Source organism: Nannobrachium achirus (genome assembly GCF_963921795.1).
Source record: "Nannobrachium achirus genome assembly, chromosome: 20".
NCBI classification, from domain to species: domain Eukaryota; kingdom Metazoa; phylum Chordata; class Actinopteri; order Myctophiformes; family Myctophidae; genus Nannobrachium; species Nannobrachium achirus.
Window position 1 is genome coordinate 23,986,604 of NC_137827.1, and position 26,215 is coordinate 24,012,818.

General features: G+C 44.0%; 1 protein-coding gene across 1 annotated transcript in view; it reads right to left on the bottom strand.

Annotated features, from left to right (window-relative positions):
• The window catches only part of ltk (leukocyte receptor tyrosine kinase), a gene marked incomplete at both ends in the record, with an annotated part of 71,678 nt that overhangs the window by 26,144 nt on the left and 19,319 nt on the right, over positions 1–26,215 (bottom strand). Inside the window, 12 exons of the mRNA XM_080750924.1 lie at positions 724–880; positions 2,577–2,705; positions 3,350–3,500; positions 6,786–6,960; positions 8,629–8,730; positions 9,246–9,338; positions 9,991–10,085; positions 11,831–11,991; positions 12,695–12,795; positions 14,089–14,238; positions 23,785–23,922; positions 24,829–24,854. Coding sequence (XP_080607050.1) covers positions 724–880; positions 2,577–2,705; positions 3,350–3,500; positions 6,786–6,960; positions 8,629–8,730; positions 9,246–9,338; positions 9,991–10,085; positions 11,831–11,991; positions 12,695–12,795; positions 14,089–14,238; positions 23,785–23,922; positions 24,829–24,854 — 1,478 coding nt within the window. The remainder of the gene's footprint in view (positions 1–723; positions 881–2,576; positions 2,706–3,349; positions 3,501–6,785; positions 6,961–8,628; positions 8,731–9,245; positions 9,339–9,990; positions 10,086–11,830; positions 11,992–12,694; positions 12,796–14,088; positions 14,239–23,784; positions 23,923–24,828; positions 24,855–26,215) is intronic.

Genomic DNA, 26,215 nt, shown 5'->3' on the forward strand with positions numbered 1-26,215 from the left:
GACCCAGGAGAACGTAGAGCAATTGTATTGATAATTTGTCTCCTCTCCTCTCCTGGCTTCCTACTGGCTAAGTGTCCTTGAGCAAGAGACTGAAACCCTAACTGCTCCCGATGAGCAAGTTGCTGTCTTGCATGGCTACCTCATCTGTCGGTGTGTACCGCATAAACGTACAATGCGTAACGTTGTTCTGACGTTATCACGTGTGTGTGAATGGGAAGTATAAAAATGCATTTGCTTGGTTATATTAAATGTGGTTCATTTACCAGTCCATTAAAGCAGTGGTTCTCAACCTTTTCAGGCCACGACCCCTAAAATAATAATCATATTTTAACAGGGGACCTCCTAACCTGACGAGCACTACGAGTTGAGGCATTCAATTTTGTTTAACACGGTTCTATTGTGAAAATAGCAGATCTACATGCTCACGGAGCATGTAGATCGGCTATTTTCACAATATCTGCCTCTAATATTTGACAATTTGGCCAATGTTTAATTTGTCATTTTAGAGGTATTAAAAAGTCCTTAAATTGTCACTTTAGAAATGTGCATATACCCTCTATACTCCTAAACTTTATGTTGGTTTGTTTACTGTTGAGTGAGAAAACAATGTTGCACACTAAGTTAATCATCTGGGGACCCCCCAAAATAATTTGGGGACCCCCCTAGGGGTCTCGACCCACAGGTTGAGAACCACCGCATTAAAAGTAAGAGAAACACAGTTACCTGAGGCGCCGGTCAGTCCATTGCTGCTGGCCGCTATGGTGTCGTTCTCATACTGTTCCAGAGGAATCTGGTCCATACTGGACTCTGGGTCCTCCAGGTAGGCATTACCTCCTCCACCAGCCGCGATCAACAGAGGAACCAGCTCACCTCCTTCGATCTATCAACACAGTGGTCCAAGAAGCACTTCGATCATTTACTTAAAGGGGAAGACCACCCATTTTCAATATTGAATTATGTCATTAATATACCTTAGAGGAGTTGTGTGGAAATAGAAAAAAAGTTCCCCCCTTCTGTGTTGCCTAGAACTGGAGGATTGATTTTGGTGTTTGTATTGTAAAGTACAGTTGTAAACGGTGTTATATCAGTGGTGCTCAAACATTTCATGTCAAGGACCCCCAAAATTATATGGATTCTGCCACAGACACCCATTTGAAAATATTTTGTTCCAGTTACCCGACAGAAGCAAAGATTTGAGTAAAACATTTTCACTTTAAAAGAGCTTGTATATCTGCTATTCGAGGACAGAAAACTTTGGTTTTCAGGAATGGGAAAAAATAACCTATTATTTTAACTCTTCCTGTAACTTCAATGTTGAGAGCACTTTTATGACCGTAACTGTGTGATGGGACAATAAAGTTGTAACTGTGTGATGGGACAATAAAGTTGGGAGAATCAGTTCTGATTCTAATTCTCTGGAACGTTCTTGTCACACTCGTTATGTTGTATGATTTATATCTGACCTCTAGTGTTGCCAGATTTTGCGAGAGAAACAAGCAACCAGGTCTATGAAAATAAGCCACTAGGGCAGGTCAGTAAAACTTTATCTAATGTTGTTTTAGGGGAGTCAATGTGGTTCTCAAAATGTTCATGTCAAAGACCACCAAGTGAATATGTATTTTCCCACAGACCCTCATCTGAACATATTTAGTGCCAGTCAGAGACCCCTATAGTTGATTTGCGTTGTAAAATGTTTTTAAAAATGACAGATATTTTACATATTCTATTCAAGATTATTTTAGAAAACACTTTAACCCCGATAGGGTTAAAGTCTTTACACCGTCTTTACAGGAAAACAAGCCCAAAGACGCTTATAATAGGCAGACTTGGCAACACCGCTGACCTCTCTGTGTATTATGCTTATATTTACACCCGTGACGTAGATTCAGAGAGTGCGATGAATCATTTACAGAATGCATGTAGACATTCCAGCATGCTTATCTGGATGTAGAAACAGAGTAGTGCAGTAGTGGACAGCAAAGTACTCAACCCCAGTACTTGAGTCAAAGTAGTATAGCTATGGCTGGTCACATACTACTTAAAGTGGTCATAACATCATAAAAAATATATTTTTTATGTTTCCTGACCTCAATTACACCCAAAAAAAGGAACATTCAACATTCAGTGGTTTTTCTGTAATCTGTAGTTTTTGAATAAAGGCTCAGAAAAGTGAGTGATTTTCCTCTGGACGTACGCATCATCATCCAGGTGAGGATGTGGTTGTATTCTGGGGATGAATATTCGACAAGAATAGCAGATCTACAAGCTCAAAGTGAGATGTGTTTTGAGCTTGTAAAACAGCTATTTCTGGTCAGGAGATCTATCTATACCTCCCCCCATTTATTTTTGTTTATTTATTTGTTTGTTTATTGCAATGGTTCTCAAAGTGGATTCCAGGGACTTTTGTAGGTTCCTTTATGGGTGTCTAAATTTCCCATACAAGTCTGTAACTCTAACAGCATAGGGTCCATTTGGTTCAACTTTATATACTGTCACTCTGTCAGAGTTAAGGGGAGACCTTGAAATGTAAAAGTTTGAGAAACACTGGTTTATTGTGTCTGTATTCTCTTTGTCACCTTGTAAATATAGGTGGCCCCGCCCCCGCCGCCTCCACCGCCCGCCCACTCGCCGGGCCCCTCCCCTCGGTGGCTGTCTTCAATCACTGATGACTCTCCCAAGCAGATCTTCTGGGTGAGAGGGTTCCTCTACGCCCCATAGAGAGAGAGAGAGAGAGAGAGAGAGAGAGAGAGAGAGAGAGAGAGAGAGGTAAATCTCTGCGAAACAAACAAACAAGCTGGAAGGGTACACACCAATAGTGTAGCGGTGCTGACCATGGGGCATAAGCATACAAGTGGAAAAAGAGGTTGCAAAAAAGAGGGGAAAAAGAGGGGGGGGGGGGGACATTCGCTCCAAAAAAAGAGTTGGTCTACAAGCTCACAACGTGCTGCGCTGTGAGCTTGTAGATCGACTATGTTTGTCAAAGAGATTTATTTGGTGCAGTGGGGGAAAAAAGGGAAATGACGTAAGTCTAGAGGCCTTCGTCACTTCTCCAAGTCCTCTTCTTCAGACCTGTTTTTTTAAACCGATATTTAAACCACAATAACCCAGATTTTGGGCATGTCATTATAGGTGACAATTCTCAAATGTTTTCAGAAACTGTCAAGATATTTAACCCCCCCACCCCCACCAAAATATAGCATATCTTTAATATCTATATATTAAAGATATGCTATATATATCTATATTATATCTTTAATATAATAGCCAAAGTATAAAATACGGCTTATAATTGTAACCCTGTTGACCCCCCCTGTCCTCTCCTCTTCCCCTCAGGTCTCCCCGTCCTCACCCCAGGGCAGGCATCCTCTCCCTGATGGCCCACAAGGATATAGAGGAGTTCTCCTTTCTCCAGAGGGAAGATGGCAGATATGAAGACACCGTGGGAGCGTTTGTTGTGGTTTTTAGCTCCTTTCCCTCCCGCGGCGCCATAGGCAGAGATCCTGAGGGCAACACACAGATCAGCCTCTGTCAGCGTGAACCAGCTGAGCTACGAGTATCAGCAACACATGGGGAGTAAAGCATTGCAGGAATGTTGTTTTTCTGCCCTCTGCCTGCCTATACCACGCTGGAAAGAGTACAATGTGATATAGAACAGCTAGTTCTCAACCTTGTTTAACAACTTGAACCCGGGGAATATTCGCCAAAAATAGCCAATCTACAAGCTCAAAACGTGTCACGCTCCGATCTACAAGCTCACAACACAGTGCGAAGGGACACATTGTACGCTTGTAGATCTGCTATTTTCACTAGTTTGGGTCCCGTGCAACGTCTAATTTCTCTTTTGGGTCACAGGCTAATAAGTTTGGTAAACGGTAAAATCCTTAACCCATTTAGACCGGGAACGCAAAATGCTGTTTATCCATTCAGACCGGGAACGCGAAATGCGTTTCCTGTAGTTTTTACCCTCTTCTGGTCTCGTGGCCAATGAAATGCATCAGGAGGCGATGACGTATGCTTCCCTGACTACCGCAAAGCATTCTGGGATTTTTTTTCTCTTTACATAACTTTATTTGTCGGAGAATCCCAGTGCAGCTACTCATAGCGGCGAAATGGAAGACGCGTTGAGCGAAGGCAAACCAGGCCCGCTGGAATTGGCATTGTTATTGTTACGTGATATGTTTGAAAACAACGACGATGATGAAGAAGTGTTTCATGGATTTCATCAGGACTGGATAACTTTTCACGGACGCACTTTGACACGGCTAGTTTCAGAGACCCGACTCTTTGCAGCACAGAGTCAACACCAAACTCCAGAACAACAGATTCGCAGCTATCTGGAGGTAATAACACTTATAAAATGATTATGATGATATGGTTCATTCATTCACATACACAGGCGCACACACACGCGCGCACGCACATATAATAATAATGACAAATGTCGCTCGCCAGATTTACCGTTAAATGGAGCTAAAAACAAGAATTGACACAGTCAATATAAAATCTGGTGGATTGGTGTGGTGTAAAGCAGGGGCAATGAAGTTTCAATATTGAGCTGGGTGCTCGTAAGAATTGAAATATTCAATATAAAGGCTGGTGGAACAACAAGAATTGAAATATTCAATATAAAGGCTGGTGGATTGTTGTTTCTTGTCAAAGTGGTGGCATATGGTGTAAGGCCTATGGTGTAAGGTCTCAAATATTTGCTAATTATGTTTCTATGTGCTACATAGGCTGAGAAATGTATTTTTTATTAGAAGTTTTATAAGATTTATTACAATATTTGAGTTTGCAGATTTTTTTTTAAAAAGAATGATAAAGGTCTAGACCATGACAACAGTTTTGAAATTTTGTTTCTACTGCTACAGAGGCTGAGAAATAAATGTTTTAGTAGACGTTGACACCTCTGTGAAGTCTTCCATAAAATCTCAGGTTTTAGGGGTATTTTTCCAATCGGCCATAGGTTTTTAAGGCTTTTTTCCAGGCGGACTTAGGTCTAAATGGGTTAATTTAATGTTAAAGAGGTGGTTTTGTGCTTTTTCTGTTTTGTATGTGTCTATGAAGTTAACATTACTCAAATAGACCCCCAGGTGTCATTATAATATGGAAATGTCTTCCCTGTGTATTTTTTCTTTTGGGGGGTTGGGGTTACAGACAAGGTTACAGAAAATGTCTTTGCTTTGTTTTAACACAACGTGAAGCCTAATTTGCAACATTGCATTTGCATGACAGCGCCACACACCAAAAATAGCAGACCTACAAGCTCACACAGGGTGTCATGTTTGGCTATTTCTGACACTGGCGTGCGACAAAGTAGTGTATGAACCAGGCGTAAACAATTTAACGCACTAAGATCTATTTTACAGACTCCTTTCTCTTCTTCTTGTTTCTCTATCCCAGCACAAATACTGTACTGTAACAGGTCTGATAATGAGGTCCCATGACTGGCTTGGCAAACACAATACAATAATTCAAAGCCTTGATCTTATTTGGCAGATAGAGTAATTTAGTCCCCAAGCACTCAGTCACACCTCTCTCTGTCACCCGGCCCTGGTCTGAGTCATGCAGCACAACATGCGAGCGTAGAAATGTCCTCAAATTGCCATGGACATGTGAACGAGATTTAATTGGTAGAAAAAGAATAAGAACAAAAATAAAAACGATAATGGCAGCAGAATGTAAAAAAGAAAAAGAAGCTTCTGCCATCTGTTCAGGCATCATCGTTTTGCAAATGGACTCACTGGGATTAGGATAAAACCATAATATATACACAAACACACACATTATCATGCTTATTACACGGCTTGGTTGAATGCTTGATTCTGATTGGTCGAGTGCCGAAATCAGCTGTGAATTAAAGGCGTATAATGACCACTCCGCTCTATAATGCACCGCTGCCTAATCAAAGGCTCAGAGCACCTGCTGCATTCAGAATGCGCTGCGTGAATTTAGTGCTGTATCCAACATGTCAGCCATGTAAACAAACACACAGTGTCATTTACAGCTAAACATTGCTGTCTATTTCTCACCTCAAATGTTTTTAAAAACATTCGAGGTGAGAAATAGACAACGCACTATCAGAAAATGGATTCTATTTGATCAGCACTTCCTTGTTTTCCAAGGCGACCCGTGTTGCTCTAGGGGGGGGGGGGGGGGGGGGGGGGGGCGCTCAGCGCAACACTTTCAGCAGTCTGTAAACAAGGAAATACTTAGTTTTGTTTTTAGTTTTTAGTCAAATTATTAATTGTATTGTGTAGCCGATGTAATAAGTGCTATAACGTCTTGCTGCTTGGTCATTATGGGTTATATGGACACTTCAGGCTGAATTATCAGCCTGTCGTGTCCATATAACCCATAATGACCGCGCAGCAAGACGTTATCGCATACTTAGTTTTTCCACCATAGAACCTTTCTCACTGGACAAGTTTGAGGCATACCGATAGCGTTGCACCAACCAACAGTCAACATTAACAAACCTCAGTGCAAGCAATCCACCGATCAGAACGCTTATTTGCTCGGCCCAGTGGATGGGAAATTTTGATTTAAAAACTCACTCTTATACCAAAACGTGTTTTCATTTAAATGAAATTGCTTCTCAGGTCAAATATGTATATGCGATTAAAAATGCGATTAATTTCGATTAATTAATGATAAAGCCTCAAATTAATTAGATAAAGTTTTTTAAATCGAGTCCCAACCCTAATATATATACTAGGGTCCCCAAATGCCACGTTGAGAACCAAGAGATGATTATAACTTGTAGTGTCACAACTATCCTCACTTACGTGTATCTGTTGGTGGCAGGTACCCTCCATATTTGGACTCCTTTAAAGGGCGGGTCTTTCCCCACGGTGACGCTGACATTGGTGTTTCGGTAGGCGCTGTCACACTGGGCCTGGGTGGGACCCTGAGGCCCGCTGGCGCCACAGGAGGTGAACCACCACTCCATCAACGAATCGTCTGCAGAGACGAGAGAGGAGGACGTTCACATTAGGGATGGGACCATATGAAAATGTCATATCCCGATTATTGTGACAAAAGAAATCGGGATTTACGATATTATCGTGATAATGAAAATCCATTATCCTGGGGCGGAACATTTGTCAAAAAATAGCTGATCCACAAGCTGTGCTTGTAGATCAGCTATTTGTAGATCAGTCAGAAACAGTACAGAGTCGTTCATGTGGATGAATGACTAGATTAAAACACAACGTTGGGAAGGTAGGAAGGAAGGAACTAACGGATGGACAAACAGACAAACAAATGAACAGACGGACGAAAGACGGGGGGTTAGAATGGATAACGGAAGGAATAATTTAGGGAAGAATCAAAGGCAGAACTGAATGAATGAAAAATGTAATAAAAGTCCCAGGTGTCTGAACACACACACACACACACACACACACACACACACACACACACAGACACACACACACACACACACACACACACACACACACACACACACACACACACACACACACACACACACACACACACACACACACACACACACACACACCACAACAAATTAACACCCGATGTCACACATTACGGAGCTGCAACTGACATCTGCTCGGCTAAATCAAAGGAAATTACATTAACCACATGACCCCTGACGTCCCTATTCCGGGCATGCCTTAATAGGTAAACATTCAGCGAAAACCTTTTTTTTGTAATTTGACGTATAACGAAGTGTACAGTATAGGGTTCAAGCGGTTAATACACAGCACACCACCAGCAGGTGTATATAGAGCCAATAACGGACACACAAAAAGCCCTGTGTTCAACCATATGGTGCAGTGGTTCTCAACCTTTTTTTGGATCGGGGCCCATTTGAAAATCTCAAAAGCGTTTGAGGCCCACTCATCTCATCACTTAACACGGCATCCTAACCGTATTAAAGGGGTACTGTCACCTAAAGGGGTCGAGGGGCAGATTACACTGTGACATGAGCTTCTCGGTCTCATGTCACACGGTCTGAAACAGTCTGAAGCTCATGTCACAGTGTAATCTGCCCCTCGCTCCCCAACAACAGCTGACCAGTACAGTAAGTAGTCTAAGTACAGTCAATTATTTTGATTGGCTTATAATTGCGCATTCCCACAATGACATCATAAAAGTATTCACTTGTTTTTTTAAAGAATATTCTTAAAGTGACAGTACCCCTTTAGGTGACAGTACCCCTTTAAAGGCACACTTCACCTCTGGGACAACCAGATCTTATTTTACTGTTGTTTGGGACACGATCAACACAATCCTGAGTTATTTTTTTTGTTCAATCTGTGTTTTGAGATATTTTAGTATTTCAGCATGACTAGTGATGCATTTTGCATCATATGATGCAGCATGATGCATCATATGTTGATCGTGTCCCAAACAACAATAAAATATATATCTGGTTGTCCCAGAGGTGAAGTGGGCCAGATGGGGTGGGCCACATGCATTTTTCAGAGCATGTCATGGTGAATCAATTGATTTTAATGTTCATTAAAATCGTAGTCTTTTATTATTTGGCAGGCCACTTGCACTATCCTCATGGCCCACCAGCGGGTCCCAGCCCACAGGTTGAGAACCATCGATACAGCGCACACTTCTCTCTCAGTATTCAATAGCGTAAATCCATACCTGAGGCAGACGGCTCAGGAAGAGGACTTAAGAAATCCTCTAGGTCCCCCATCGAGTCCATGTCATGGAAGAATCTGTGACTGAGCAGCAGGGAGTTCAGATCTGAGAGCGAGAGGGGGGTGGTGGTGGTGGTGGGGACCAGAGAGACAGAGAACATTATGAGAGGGAGAGAGAAACTACAAGGGCGGGAGAGGCAGATGTAGGAAAGACAAGTATTACACAGCAAGACCCATCCATCTGCAGAACGCAAGCTAAAAATGTCTCATTTGTATCCATCTGCAGGACAGAGAGCCTCTTATGGTTTCTTTAAAGAATGATGAGGTCTGTCTACCCACCTCTGGGCTATTTCCTTTTTGAAAATTCAATAAAAAGATTTGAAAAGAAGAATGATGAGGTACGGTATGGATGAAACTGGTATACTTGAGCTGAATTCAAGTGGAGATAGTAAGGGCAGATAAAAGGAGACATGAAAAGAGTTGAAAAAAAGAGAGGTGGATGAGATAAGTGAGTCGTTTGCGTGTGCGTAGAAAGGACATCATGAAGATGTTAGCAAGTTTAAGCTCACAATCAAAAACAGGATTCTGGAATGGACCCCGATATATTGAAAAGGAATTCACGTTCCAATCGCACCGAACTGGCGCCTGTGCGTCGGTGGAATCTCCGCAGACCGCCATCAGTGCTCAGCGTAACCACGCCTCCTCCTAAAGTTCCTGATTAACCGCACAAACAAAAGCACGAAGGCGATGTCTCCTGGCCGCTTTACACCGAGAGCACATCTGGGTAGAACATTATGACACCCAATCAAACAAAGGAAATGTCACAGACAAACTTCATCACGGAGAGTGGCACTGGTGTGGAACAGAGTCGTACAAACTAGCACTATAATAAATGATACTGGCACTGGTGTGATGGCATGCTGTTTTATGGTGGGACTGCGGTGCCGCCTCCCACAGTGAAGGATTCTGGGTGGATTGCCCTCCACTCAGAAACAATCACAGAGGGGCTCTATCATGGTCGGAGCTAGAGGATACGCCTCCAGACCTTAGTGAAAAACAGCGGTTAGTGGTTAGTCATCACCAGTCAGCATGATTGGTTGAAGCCTCTATTTCCATTACACCCAGTAAGGGAGTAGATCATTCCATGATGCTTCGAGGACAGCTCGATTTAGCGCCTCAACTGTGATATGTGAAAACCATGGATGACAGTGTATACGGTAAATGGTTGCTCCAAAGCCAATGAGGACCTACACACTCTCAGTTGTGAGCTTGTAATATGATTTCACAGAATTAGCCCACGGCATGAACTTTTATCCTGGGTTCAACCCATTACACGGTGGAGTCTATGTCATTTTGTGATGGCTACCTGTTTCGAAGCATGCCGCCCCGATGGCGATGTCATCGAGTGCAATGTCAGCATTGGAGCCATGATCCCACAGAGCTGTGACCTTCACATGGAACCTGGAGAAAAACACATGCATTCCATTAGATGTAAACAGAATCAGCCGAATCGATCTAATCAAATTCGTCACAGCACAGTTTTATAGGTGAAAGCAGTGGGCGTAATGTTTGTGGGCGTAATGTGTGTGTGTGTGTGTGTGTGTGTGTGTGTGTGTGTGTGTGTGTGTGTGTGTGTGTGTGTGTGTGTGCGCGCTCCATCATTTTGTAGTATTCTGAGAGAAAAGATCGAAAATCGAAAATTCAAACATTGTTTCAAACAGATGTTGTTGGTATGTATGGTAATTGATCATTTGCTGCTCTCCGTTCTCGTAACTGTTGCCATGTACGTCACGCTTGAAGCTCCACTTCTTCATCAGTCATTCATTGTCAGCGTGGAGGATGGATGTCAACACACCGCCCGTCGCGTTTTGGACCAGAACTTCGAAATCTCTTCCAAATCCGTCAACAAGGCCTGGCATGAATTGGAAAAATATGTTTGCCTACACGACTATATATATAAAAAAAAAGGCAATATAAGGATGCAACAGAGGATTAAGGAAAACTCTCTGGCTGGTGGACCTACAGAGAGCCCTTTACACTGACTCCTATTCATATTTAAATGGATCTGAGTCAGTGTAAACGGCTCTCTGCGGTCCAGCGGCCAGAGAAGTTTCCTTATTCCTCTGTTGCCTACTTATATTCCTGTTGTTTTGTTTTAATAGTTGTGTAGGCCTACATATTTTTCCAATGCATGCCAGGCCTTTGGAAGAGATTTCAAAGCTCTGGGTCCAAAACTGAATTAATATTTAATGTGTAAAAATCTGCTGTATTTACATATAAGTGAATGAGCCCAATAGATGCGGCTTTGATACTAGACAGACATCGAGGTGGAGGCAGCGTTTGGAGGGGCGGATTTGCGAACAGTCTATTGTTCGGGCCAGGCCCTGTTCAGGCCGACCCAGTTAGGGCCAGGCCTTAATTTTCAGGCCCGTTGAGAACTCTATGAAGACATGGGACCGGGGGTAGAGTGAGTGCTAAGGTAAAGAGATGGAAACAGGATGGAACAACAAATAAAGATACAGTATGTGTACAAAGTCTGTCTGATGTGACAGGGTTTGTGGGTCACTCGTTTGCCGTTATGGGAGTAAGAATGCGTTGGATAAATAGATTGCCAGTGGGAGAGAATAAACCATGCAGGCATAAACATTTCTAAATGTCAGTCAGACACTCTTGTCAAGATGAAAATAATTTATTGCAATGATATTGTATTGTATTAAGTGGCGTGGCTCTGCGCCTGTGAAAACAATCTATGCACGCATGGCCCAGTCAATCACAACCAACCCCCAAAGCAGCACATACAAATACAGTACAGTTATAACGTGGACATGATCATAGATCACAGATATTAAGAACATGATACCATAAACCAGCTTTGAGTGATCAGCTCATAAGTGAAGACCAAAATATGTTTTGCACAAATCCGCCTCCTGGTGGCACTATAACAGGCCCATGCATAAAGTTGGGGGCAGAGGTTCTGCTCTGGCACCCAGGGAGTGTGCATGCACAGTCGTGCCAACGGTGCCGGAGATTAGCTCTCCACAAACAGACAGAAGGACACGCAAGCGGACAGACTGACGGACTGACTGACTGACGGACGGACGGACGAACAGACGGACAGGGGCGAAAACATAGTCTCAGCCATGCCTTTCGGCCTGGCGGAGACAATAATAATAATAATCTAAACCTACAAGATCCTCTTGTCTTACCCACGATGAAGGCCAGTCAGCTGAAGAGTGATGTCTTGCCAGTCGTCTGCCCACGGGCCGTTTCTCTCCCAGACCAGGGGTGAGGTGGCCGTACCATTCTCTTTGACAGCCACTGCCACGGTACCATTGTACTCTCCAAATACGTAGATGGAAAAGCGTAGCTGAGAAAATAAATGAAATACAATACAAGGATGAATAAAATATTTGTGTGATGATTAAAGTGGTGGTGTCATAGTTTTGAACTTTTTTGGTTTTGTACTGCATGTGTCTATGGAGACATTACTTCCTGAAAGCTGAAAGCCTCAGAGTCAAAAGGCCCAATCGAAATACACCGCTTTAGTGACACACTAAAATCATCGCCCCCCCTTATTATCATACAACAACAGAAGTGGGGGTGGCTAACTTCAGGTGGGTGGTGCAAAGGTGAAAAACAGGTATATTTAACTCATTGACGTGGTGAGAATCATGAAAGTCAACTTTTAATAAAAGCTGTCAATGAGTTAATGAACAGGTGGGTGTGGCCACATAGAAACATAATTTTAACACTTTCTGTACACTTTTTTGAAAAAATTAAATGAAAAATAAAAATAATAATAATCTGTCTCCTAGTAATCATAATACCAGATGATTTTGTTTTTGTTGTTTTTTTGTTGTTTTTTTTTGGGGGGGGGGGGGGATCATGGCACCCCACCTTTAAGTCTTTGATTGATTGATTGATTGATTGATTGATTGATTGGGTAATTGATTTATCGATTGATTCATCCACGCAAATTTAAGCCAAAGCGCTGCTTTACCATACACAGGACACACAATAGGAACTTCATTAAAAAAGAACTAGCCATGAAGAAAGGATCACTGACTGACCTGGCAGGCATTGGTAGACACTGGTGATGGGAAGGAAGTGCTTTGGACCGATGCCTCCTGATGGGAATCACTCGGCCGTACTGGCAGAAACAGGAAATGCCCTGGGGGAGTGAAAGAAATGTAACACAGTGGAAAGCTGACGGAGACATTGAGTTTTTAATAGATTGCTGTTGACAAGCTCATAGATATTATACAGGGGAAGGCTGTGGAGCTTTTCAGTCCCCATCACCGAAACAATAAATACTGAAGTGTCTCGGCTTGACGCCTGAATCAAGCTGGACCAGAACCAACAAGCCATAAAATAAAACTCTTAAATGATGTCCATGTACGGAAGTCAGCTAGCTTAGTGAAAGTGGGTTTAAAATAAAGCCATTTTGAGCCGGAGCTCCATCGCACTACAGTTCTAGATTTAAACTGCCTATTCTGTACATGCTCACGTCATGTTATCTAATTTCACACGGCAGTAATCTCACAGAGCATTCCTACACTAAAGCCCTTAGGCTATCCTTAGTGTTTAGAAAACCAAAAAATAACAGCCTGTTCGAGCCATAAAAGAAAATAATTACTTTTGACATTGGTAATACGAGAAACGTGGAAAAGGAAAACTTTGGGGATCATTTTTGTTGAATACAGTTACAGTACATGCATCTCTTCACACCCCATTAGCAGATTACAATGGGACATGGAATGTAGTTCCCCCCAAATCTGAAAATAAGTGCAGTAACAGAGTATCATGTATCACCAATTACACACAGGGGCCTCACAAGAGGGGCGGGGGGGGGAGTGGGACTGAGTTACTAGGGCCCAAGGTGGAGGGAGCCTTAATTACTTTAGCTATTGAAAAATAGCAGATATACAAGCTCACAGCACGGCACCGAGTGCCACGCTGCGAGCTTGTAGATCTGCTATTTTTGAAAAGTCGTGAAAATGTGCGCAAATCTTTGAATACCGGTATATGTATTTTTTAAGCGAACATTTGTGACTCAAAATGTTGCATCTTGGGGGATCACTGGAACTAAATATTTTGAGATGGGGGTCCATGGCCAAATACATATAATTTTGGGGGAGCACCGCTGACATAGAAACATGGGTTTTTCAAAAAAAATATTCAAAGACTTTACACATTTTCAAGATTTTTCAAAAATAGCAGATCTACAAGCTTGCAATGCGGCACTCTGTAGTTTGAAATTGAAAATGGGTGAAAATGGTCTGCTGATAGTTTTAAAACTTTATTTAGCTTGTATACCTGCTATTTTCGCTATGAGTACAGGTGTGCCGTCAGACTTGCCCACACGCACTAGCACGCGCACACACACACACACACACACACACACGCACACGCGCACGCACACGAGCGCGCGCACACACACACACACACACACGCGCGCGCGCACCTGGTGTATTCTGCAGTGTGATGCCTTGCGTTGCTTGTCTCTCCATCAGCTCATCTCCCGCGACCCTCCTCCAGGGCGAGTGCTGCTGGGCCACAGACCAGCCACACGCATCCCCTTCAAATGAACAGTGGGAGCCATACGGCAGAGCATCTGTGGAAGAGGCCGAGTATCTTAATCACGTTTAACTGACACTATATCTATTAAATGGAAAAACATCATCACCTCAGGTAAGCATTGATTTTAAGAGGTTTTATCCAAACTAGGGCTGCAATATCAATTATTGTATTAGCGATTATTCAATCGATACATTTTCCTATTAATCAAATCATCGAAAAGCGTGTTTTCTTCGAAAATATTCTTTATTTTTGCTGCATCAACTAATCAACACAGATGTTTGTGTGTGAATATATAATATAAATATAATATAATCTACTGTACAAACTCACAACGCATGACTATGCAGCATGTTGTCAGCTTGTAGATTTGCTATTTTTCCACCATTACAGTGACAACCACCCCCCACCCCCACTCCAATCCAACCCTCATCACTCTCTCAATTGCTCAGTACATTGATTCCATTACGGACCAAAGCAAAGCTGTTCAGTTCACAGCGAGTGTTTGTCTTTGCATGGGAAGACAGATGTTCTGACTGTTGAAAGAGAGTGGAAGGACAGGATCGAGACATTGATTGATTTAATAAAAACTAACTTCATCTACAGTATATTTTCAAAGCTGGGAAACAAAAACATGACATTACATTAATACATAATACTGTGAGTCGGTTCATGACATTTACAGTATATACATTTTGAGGCATGTCTTTATTTTTTCAAGGAGAACTAGGAAAACATGCTATCAAATTCCTGTGCTGTACTGTATGATGTAAAGAAAAACCTTTTTTTTTACCAACTTGCAAAGCTGGTCTTGCAGATCGTCAGCCATGTTATGTCAAAACATGCCCATATATGGGCATTACCAAATATGGGCATTCCCAGATATGGTCTTAATATTGATGACATTGGGCCAGGGATCTCCATATATGGGCATAAAACGTATGTTAATTAGTAAAGCCAAGCAGGGCCTTGGCAAGTTAGGGCCTGGGTTTGATGCCTGGGGTTCTCCATATATGGGCATAAGGGCCTAACAGGGCATCATCTGGCAATGCCCATACTGTATATGGACATTTTATTTATTTAATCTTTTATTAATGTATATCCATATACATATATGGACTTAATATTAACCAGGATGTGCTGGTCCAATTTAATACCGTATTAGCCCGAATTTAGTACGACTCCGATTATAAGACGACCCCTATTTTTCAATTATCATTTTGGGAAAAAATATGTTGAAGACAAAATATTATATATTATATTATATTAAGTAATTTAATTTATAAAGAAAAACGTTATTATTGTAAAATTATTATAGAAAAGCTTATACAGAGATAACATTCTGCTGTATTGTATTGCATTAACCATCAAAGTCAACTTCTATTCAAAAACAACATTCACAATTCAGACTGTGAAAAGCACAATAACAAACACTACATTTCCCATCAAGCTTTGCGGCCCGTTTCATCATTCAGATCCATTGTAAACAGGAACCATTGCAGCCAGCGTTATAGCCTAGGCTATTCAGTTGCTGTTGGGATTAAACTTCCACGCTAAAGATCCCATGTGCGCCCGTCATCCACACCGATGTTCGCGAGAACAACGCACACGCACGCGGCCCGGTAAGTCCAATGCCAAAGCCATCCAACTTTGCCAAACGGGAGGTGAAATGAGACGAGGTCCAAAGTTCGCTGCGCATCAATCATGTAGTGTACGGTAATTACTGTAGGAGCTCGCGGGGGCTGAGAGAGAGCAGGGAAAGGTCCTGAAAGATACATAACGTATCTCCCCGGTAAAAAGTCTAATCCCCAATTATAGGACGACTCCCTATTTTGAGGATATGTTTATTAGAATAAAATATCGTCCTATATTCGGTATTATACGGTAATATCTTGCAGTAGTAGTATTCGTAGGGTCTATCTGTAATAGGCACTCAGATATGTTCTATACGCTATATGGACTGACTGGACATTCACGACACAACACATTGTCTTCTTCTTCTTTCGTGTATCATCATCCTTGATGATTGGTTGACAACATTGTATTTCACAAGATTTCTCATTGTCAGCGCAATAACATGATAACCGTAGCCCAAATATGCATATGCACAACGCCAGTGCAAATCGGCACATCAGAAACCCATATTGTATGGAGATACCATGAGTGTGCATTCCCGAATAATGCCCATATATGTAGATCACTTGCAATCATTGTTGTTGTGCAACAATCCATCACATGGACGGTGTCCAGTTGATTTATATATAGTGACCAGCACAACATCAACCACTATGAAGACAGCTTGCAACATGGCACCTGTTAGGCCTTCTTCGGAGGACATTCTCTTCCAACTTGGTACCACCCAGGACCCTGAAACCAAAGACAGGATTCAGGTGCTTCTACAATGGGTCTGTGACATGAGCACCGGTTCAGCCTCCCCTTTAAAGGAGTATGGCCTCCCCAAGCCTTCACCCTCCCACCTCCAATGTGTTGCGGCCATCTTGTGGCACAGCTACGAGCTGCCAGTCGATTATGACCTCCCTGCACTGCTGACCAGAGGGCACTTTGAGCTGCTGTACGTCTGGTCCATGTCACTGCCCATGTTAGAGGAGGGCAGAGACATGGACCAATTTGCCATGATGAAAAAGGCTGTGGATAGCCTCCTGTGTGCCATGTGCCACATCAACCCAAATTATTTCTCCCTGCTCATGTCCTACATTGGCATTGTGACACCAAGTGCCAGCCATTGCCAGGCACAAAACCACCGCCTCTCCATGGCCGATGTTGGCAAGAAGCAACACTATGCCAACACGGACAACTTTGTGGGACTTACGGATGATTCAGAGCATGCAAGACCGCCGGTCAATTTGTCTGTGTCACAGCTGGCGACACTAGCGGCTGCTTCACAGTCCCCGGGGGCCCTTAAGCAGCTATTAGACTCTGGCTTCCCCTCCCTGCTGGTTCAGAGCTTGTGCCAGCTCTGCAGTGGCCTCTTATCCATTGCCAACCAGCCTCTTCCCGCGGCTGCTACCGCCCAATACCACCAGGCCCACTCTGCCCTGTTGGTGGACGGCCAACAACTTCTGTCGGCAGAGATGGCCGTGCCAGTGCTGCACTTCCTGACAGAAGTGGGTAACAGTCACACAATGAAAGATTGGTTAGGAGGAACGGAGGTCAGCCCGCTCTGGACAGCTTTGCTGTCCCTACTGTGTCACTCCAGTACCATAGCGGGTGCATTGGGTGGGGCTGGCACTCTCACCACTCTGGAGGACGCCACAATGGCCTTCTTCCTGCAGTGCATCTCCCGCCATCCCAACAACAAGCGGCTTATGGCACAGCTGTTGTGTGAGCTATTCCAACCTGCTCACCAGCAAGGAAATGTGCCTGGCTTCTCAGGCTTCATCCAAAAGCATTTCTCGCAGCTCATGTTGGGGCAGGACAAAGTCACAGTTTTTGTCCAGTCTTCCTTTCCCCTGTACAAAGGACACAAAGACAAAAACGCCACCAGCCATGTGATTCAACACCCCATGTATGGAGCAGGGCACAAGTACCGCACCCTCCATCTGCCCATCTCCACCACGCTGGCTGAGGTCCTAGGTATCCTGGTATCAGACTCCCCAAACATCACAGCCAAGCTGATTAACGAGGATAAAATGAAACCCTCTCTACCATCCTCTTCCTCGGCGGCCGTCACATACCCAAAGAAAAAGAAAGGAAAGAATGTGCAATCTAGGGGGGGAATAGCCATGGAGAAGCGGTCATTTTTCTTCCACATCTACCACAAGCTCCTTCCAGGTCATCCCCTCCCATTGGACCTGACCCTGGCCCAGCTGCTGACCCTCCTGTACAACCGCAAGCTGCCACTGGGTTACCGTTCTATTGACCTGACAGTCAGACTGGGCTCCAAAGTCATCTCCAACCCTGGCCTCTCCGAGACAGACTCCTTCAAGAGGCAACACACAGAGAAAGTGGAGTACTGTGACATGCTGAGCAGCTTCCCCCAGGATGAACCCATGACGCTGGTTGACGAGTTTCCGGACATGGCCATTGATGAATCCCTGCTGGACACCAGTGCCATTGAGTCATCACTGGAGGTGTTTGCCGGCATGGGTGGCCTGTCTTTCATCACAGAAAGGCTGCCTATACTCTACGCTACTGCGATACAACAGTACGGTAACCAGGCTAACGAATACACCTGGGACTGCTCCACGACCATGTCACAGATTAACGAGCACTCCCTGGTCGCCTTTGACCTCTTCCTGCGGCTTCCCGGCTTTGTGGACGTCCTGCTCAAGGAGAAGCATGCCCAATATCTGTTGCGCCTGGTCCTGGGCAACACAGGCGATGAAGAGTGGCCTCCCATGAAAGTAAGAAGAAGATCTCGGGAAACAAATGTTGCCACCCAATCATCAAGGACGGTGATACACGAAAGAAGACGCAAGCTGCTCACGCTACCATTCCATATGCTACAGGAACTGTTCAGCAGCACTCCCCTTGCCTTGGATGACGGCGTGTTGCTACGTCGCAAGGCCCTTGAGATTGGTGCCATCAATCACATCCTGTCCTGCATCTCAACACTCAGCCAGGTGCTTCATTTTCCAAACTCAAGTCCCAATGCCTCTGAGCCTCAGGCGTCCAGTGGTTATGGTGGCTATACTACTGAGGAGCAACAGCTGTACTGGGCCAAGGGAACTGGCTTCAGTTCTGGGCCAGAAGAGCTGTACCCGCCCGAGGAAACAGGCATCAGTTCGGGGCCAGAATGGGTGTACTCGCCCGAGGATTCGGGGCAAGAAGATTATTTGGGGACAGAAGTGCTGGACTTTCCCGAGGGAACAGGCTTCACTTCGGGGCCAGAACAGCTGTACTGGCCCAAGGGAACAGGCTTCAGTTCAGGGCCAGAAGAGCTGTACTCGCCCGAGGAAACAGGCTTCAGTTCGAGGCCAGGGGCTGAAGAGGGTCTTACCATACATCATCTACAAGAGGATTATGTCATCTACCTTTTGCAGGTACTGGCTAGCTACATCAATCCAGAAGGCTCTGCAGGTGGCCATGGTGGCTTTCTCCCTACAGGGGGCAATTACACTAACAGCAGCTGCACAGCCTGGCCCTCAATGCTGCAGGAGGTGCTCAGGCAGTCCTGCCTCATACCCTTTATGTCCGCCTACCTATGCAACGACTCTGTGATGGACATGGCCCGCCACGTGCCCCTGTATCGGGCCCTGATGGGGCTACTAAGGGCCATCTCTACCTGCACAGCCCTGGTACCTCTACTGCTGCCCCTTCCCGGGGAGGAGTGCTCCGAAGGACAGACCTTCAGCATGCTGCTTGCCAAGATAAAGACCTGCACAGACATGTACACCAACTGCCTCAGGTCAAATAAAGGCGAGAGCAGACGTATGGTGAAGAGGAGTTCAGATGCAGAACCCGACGGCTTGACACTGCTGGTGTCAGAAATCAAGAGAACAGCCGAGTTAGTTTGCTCTGCAACCACCAGTGTACGGCAGGCCAAGCAGGAGGGGAAGCCTGTAGAGTCTACAAAGAGGGAGTCGATCCCACACTCCCAAGAGGAGAAATACGTTGCTACCATGAAGAATCTCCAGTTCGACATGGTAGCTATGGCCTCAGAGAACAATACTGGAACGTTGGTCTTCCACAACAACTACCATTACAAGTCTATGGTGAAGTATATAAGCAGTGCTGTTCGTGCCCGCCGCCTTGCACAGGAGGCCGCCACTCTCTCCACCTCTCTGCCTCTCTATTCCTCCTCCAGTGTGTTTGTGCGATGTGACGATGAAAGGTTGGACATCATGAAGGTTCTCATTACAGGGCCAGCCGACTCTCCGTACGCCAACGGCTGCTTTGAGTTTGATGTGTTCTTTCCCCAGGATTATCCCAACTCCCCTCCACAGGTCAACCTGGAGACCACAGGCGGCCAAACCGTGCGCTTCAACCCTAATCTTTATGAATGCGGAAAAGTATGTTTAAGTATCCTCAACACTTGGTCGGGGAGACCAGAAGAGAAATGGAACCCACAGAGTTCCAGCCTTCTACAGGTACTGGTGTCTTTGCAGTCCCTGATCTTGGTGCCTGAGCCTTACTTCAACGAGCCAGGTTTTGAAGCCACACGTGGTACCCCCCAAGGCACCAAACTCTCCCGTGCGTATAATGCCAACATTCGGCAGGCCACTTTGAAATGGGCCATGCTGGAACAGATGCGCAATCCCTCCCCATGTTTCAAAGAGGTGATACACAAGCACTTTTACTTGAAACAGTCAGAGATCATGGCACAGTGCAACAAGTGGGGCAACACAGCCCAACTACAAGAAGAACTTCTTAACCTACCCTGCCCCAAGGGCCTGGAGCCCAATTAGGAAGAAGTACTCAAAGATTAACCAGCCCAAGGTTTTCAGTAACCCTAAACAAAAACTGTGCTTTTCGGTCAAAAAACCTCCCCTCAAGCCCAGCCAAAAAGCTATATTCCGTACCAACAGAGATATATTTAGACATTAACACTATTAAAAAAAACATGTAATGTAATGTATGGTAAAAAGAAAAACCCAAAAAAAAACATGTAATGTAATGTATGGTAAACATCATAACATATAAAAATTGTAGAAGGATTGTAAATAAGATAAAACTGAAACATTTGGATAAATAAATAAATCCCACGCAAGATAAATCAGTAAATATGAAAAGTAAGGATTACAGCATAGTGGTTAGATTTACCATAATTTAACCACAGACAGAGACACAGACAGAGACACAGGCAGACAACATACACAGGCACTGGCGTAACAAGCCAACAGTGGGAACCCTCCCTCCCCTCCCCCACTGCTGCTGGTGACTAATTAAATCTTTAAAAGCGGGGGCACCCACTGGCCAAGCGGTCCAGGCACATAGATACCACATAAGCTCTGATGCCTGACAGCGTGTTGCGGGTTCGAATCCCGATCCTGACCACCTTTGCTGTGTGTAACTCCCCATCTCCCCATTTCCAGTCAGCCTACTGTCCTATCAATAAAAGCATAAAAGCCCCCCAAAAATGGTCACAAATGAGAACACAAGTCTATGTTTAGAGAGATTTAGCCTTTTATAGACAAAATTGTCTGTCCTCTGCCTTTCCTTAATTTTAGAAAAGAAAGGAAAGGATATTTGAGACAAAACAAGAACACAGAAAACATCCCAAACTGCGCATTTCGGTCTATAAACCAACAGAAAACAACCAGGCTCTGCCAAAATTGGGTAAACCCAACTGTCATGGCATCTCTGTATGTATTTATTCTTTTATTTTACCGACGGCAAAGGTGGGCCCCAAATCACTCGAGCATTGGCTGCATCACGGTACCGTAGTTATGCCCCTGCAAACAGAGGCGTAAACATTATCTCCTGGGAAAGGGATAGGAATATGCTCTGGTCCCTGGGGTGGTCAAATTATCTTTACTGCTCTTTACCCAGCAGACAGCTGCTCAGATGGCTTTGATGAGTGCACAGGGGGATCTGTTATATAGGTATCTTCTATCTATCTATCTCACTGGGCAAACTGAGCGTTGAACCTCTATATGCCGGGACATTGATTCAGTGCTCCGTGAGTAGGCTACTCACCCAACAATTAATATTGACTTTATTAATAGTAGAAAACGTGTATTTAGTCAGTGTAAAGAACGTTTCAGAGCATACCTTCTAACCCCAGCCAGGTACAGTATGTGGCTACTAAGCCCACCGCGAGGTAGACCGTGTCAGTGTGTTGGAGAGGATCATCTGACCATGGAACAAGGGGCCGCCCGAGATCCCCTCACAAGGAGCAGGCCTGGCTCAGACGGACGTCATAGAAAGTACGCAAAGACCGACATTGCCACAGCTGATGTCACGGACAGAGCGGCTCATACAAGGGGATATGCACGCTCCACATAGTGTCTACTGAGGTCTGGGGTATGACACGACACCCGTCGTGTCAGGGGTGTCAGGGCTGCTCAACAGCGGCACTTGGTCACCCAGGCCTGCCACTTGGTCACCCAGCGGTACTGCAGCGTGTATACTCATACAAAGAGGAATACAGTACATACATAGTAACATACACACTACATACGTAGTAACATACACACTCATTCAAGCGTTGGGAGCGCTTGCACCACTACAACGACTCCAAGTTTCAGAGTATGTAATGTAAATAATAATATAAGCATGTTTAAGCGGATGAAGCCATTTTTAAAACAGCAGTCTTATACATAGGTACGTATATAGTTTGCTGGAATGTGTATTTTGAAAATTAAATCATGATTTAATTTAAATGTTTGTGAGCTGTACACATGTGAAAAATCAATTGATTGATTACACATAACCTGAGGAACTGATACTGCATTTTCTAATTAATCAATTAACAATTATTTATCAAAATGTCTCAACAGAACGTGTCTTAATATCTATCTGAGGTACTGCATATTGATGGTTTGCGTATATTCCTATGCAGTACCTTCAGTGTTGGATGCTCTTGCATCGCAACTGAGTTGCAACGTGGCCACTTGCTGGCTAATCTAGTGCCTCCAGCCAAAGGATTATCAATTTATCATGGTCTTAAACTTTAATACAGTTAATGCAAGTGGCATACTGGCTGCCAGTACTGTACTGTATCACCACTTTCTGTCCTTTTGGCCTGGCCTGCTTAAGTACATCTCTGCATTGCATAACACTCATGCCCCACCCACACATTGCCTACGCCCCAGCCTGAGATCTGCATGTACGTGTCTGATTGTTATCATAATAATCTGCAAGAAAAAACTCCTGCACAGTGTCTTCAAATTCAATTGAAAAGATGTAATGGGAATAACAACGTTTTGGCCTATTAGACCTTCATCAGGTTATCTTTTTGTTATCCAAAAAAAAGTACCCATACATCAGCTTTTCTTGAAATTGTGTGAATTTCTTTTTATAATTTTGAATTCTTCAACACAAATCTTCTCTTCTGGAGGTCCCCTGGTACAAAACATTTTCAGATGGGGGTCCTTGGCACAAATCTGTTTGAGAACCGCTGGTTCAGTGGTCATTTGTGGACTTTACAAATGACAGCTCACAACACGTTGTGAGCTTTCAGATATTTTTGGTGTGCAATGCTGTTGTATGACGAAGTATAAATCATATTCTAAAGCTGAGTATAGCTAGCTAGCTATCAGTTAATAGAGAGAGGCTGAAACAGTGTAAAAAATTAATAGCAAAATTCAGTTCACTGCGCACATACAGTATGTGCTTTTCTAGCTTAAATCACTTAAAATGTGGCCTGCATGGCTGATTTAAGCATGAGTTGAAAAATATGCCAAGTCTTTATCATTGTCATCCACGTTCCTTTTCTTTTTTTCATTTTTTTTGTTACAGTGGTTTTTCTACACCAACTCTATAATTATGTTTGAAACAACTGCAACGGAATATGTGCCTGCTAAGTTCCCTCAGACTACAGAAACCAATTTGACAGGATCACTTTAGTGCCAAACGGTTGTTGGCCTTTTGAGTGACTGCTGTATTAGGTTCATTTACCAGCATCACTCTGTTTCACCCACATCTGTCTGAGAGTGATAGGAGTAACTGCAAGACTCACCACAGATGAATCCCTCATCCTCTCCCAGAGGACAGTCACTGTGGAAGTCACACACTCGGCTCTGGTCGATGCATCCTCCAGTGTCACAGTGGAAGGACTCTTCACACTCTACACCCAGATCTGGGTCATCATGGTCACCTGCCGCAAACAACAAGCTATTTTATAATAAAGACAAGATAAGATAAACCTTTATTGATAATAATAATTATTATCAATAATAAAAATAAAGTAATCATAAATATAATATAAATGAACACCAGGTGATCTGGTACAAGAAAAAGTACAAAGGCAGCATAGACAAATCCACAGAGCGGCAATCATAACTGAAGTATCAAGCGGCACCGCTTGGCAGTGCGACCATATAAAAGCAGTAATTTTACCATTCCATTTACGAAAGTACGAGGACAGATTTTGGAGAATTTACAACTCTGAAAGGCAAGTGCAAATCAGGACAATCAGCCTACAGTAAAGAGGATGGCTGGAGTGGAGATGACAGTACTAACAGTACTAACAGTAGTTAGTGGACTGGTCTCAAAAATACTCAAAAACACGATTAACCAAATAAACCCCATTTATACTTCTGTTGACTCTGATCACGTATGGATATATACTTGGTCCCCTGCTTTTTGAGCGGTGGTCACAACGCTCATATACGTGGCCGTGTGTGTGGGTCTGTCTGTCTGTCTCCGTGTCTGTCTGTCTGTCTGTAGCCTGCAGTAACCTTTTCTGACCACACATGTTAAGGGAGGGGCGCTGTTGCACACACACACACACACACACACACACACACACACACACACACACACACACACACACACACACACACACACACACACACACACACCACCGCTCAGTTCACACAAGTGTGATTTCTTTTCCCTCTACACCACATCTATTAGCCGAAAATAGTTGATCAACAGTACAAGCCCACAATGCAATGCATTGTGAGCATAGGCTATTTCTGCAGAATATTTTGCCACATTTGATTTCTACTTTGAACCAAGTAATCTCTGTATGTCATATCTAGAGAACTGTTCATCTGACCGACTTCATGCTTGGTGGGAGTATTGCTGAGGACACAAGGGAATGCAGTGTTAACCCATTTAGTGCTCCAGACATGAACGGGTTAAATGTCTAGCGTGCCTCTCGCAGGCTCCATACGCATCCATTGTCTTACTTTGAAGGCCAGAAGTCCATTGTGTAAACACTTCCGGGTTGACGTCATGACGTCATTCAACAGGAGCGGTCGTCACCCCATGCCGTTTCTAAAATGGCCGATCGATGCCTTTGTTATTATGTTATTGTAGCGAGAATCTAATGCCATCCTTGGCTTTAAAAGTGTTGTTTGGAGAAAATGGACATTAAAGATGAGATTCCCCGTCGGCCTCCATGTTATGGGATTTTGTGCACATGGATCCGTGATGAGGATGAATCGGCGAGGCCGATCGTACCAGGACATTCCGCCGGGCTATAGGGTAGGAGAACCGGCGTTACTCTATATACAGTATTTTACGCGAGTATACTCTGGATCGGCACTCTAAATACTTGAGTATTTTTCACGAGTATACTCGGGATCGGCTAGAAATTAGTTAAGTGTGAAGTTGAGCGGTTCTCATCAACGCAGCAAGCAGCAGTACCGGGAGCCAGGAGTGTCGCACCAAATTCTGGGCTCTGGGTACAAGGATTCACTGTGGGCCCCCCATGAATGTTCTTCATAGGGGGAGGGGGTTTAACCCATTTAGATTGGGAATGCATTATTTCAAATATCTCAAATCCTGTTCATGTTTCTATTTCAGTGGTGCTCAAACTTTTTCATGTGTAGGACCCCCAAAATGATATGTATTTGGCCACGGACCCCCATCTCAAAATATTTAGTTCCAGGGACCCCCCAGAAGCAAAATTTGAGTTACAAATGTTCGCTTAAAAAATACATACATTCAAAGATTTGCACACATTTTCACGACTTTAAAAAATAGCAGATCTACAACCTTGCAGCGCGGCACCAAGCTTGTACAGTATATCTGCTATTTTTCTAAGGCCCCTCCACCTTGGGCCCTAGTAACTGAGTCCCACTTTTCCCCCCCTTGTGACGTCCCTGCCGGGAGCCAAGCAGTGAAGTTGGCCGCTCCGAGCGGGCATGCACTCCAAACAGCCACACCCTGAACAGGCACTACAATATATCACTGTTGGCCCTATAATAACATTGGAATCGGTGGCTTAGTTCACTGTGCCCAAAGGAGCTGCTGCCCTCTTAAAATAATTGAATTAGTATTGTTTTCTCTGGGGAAGTTGAGGTCTAAATTCTATTTCACACCTCACCAAATAATACGTCTCGAGGAAACACCCAACTTGAAGGTTTCAATGCCTGCTGTGCCTGCCAGTGTTGTGATCTGTGGTTTAATATGATAGGCCAATGTAACCATAAAAGTTC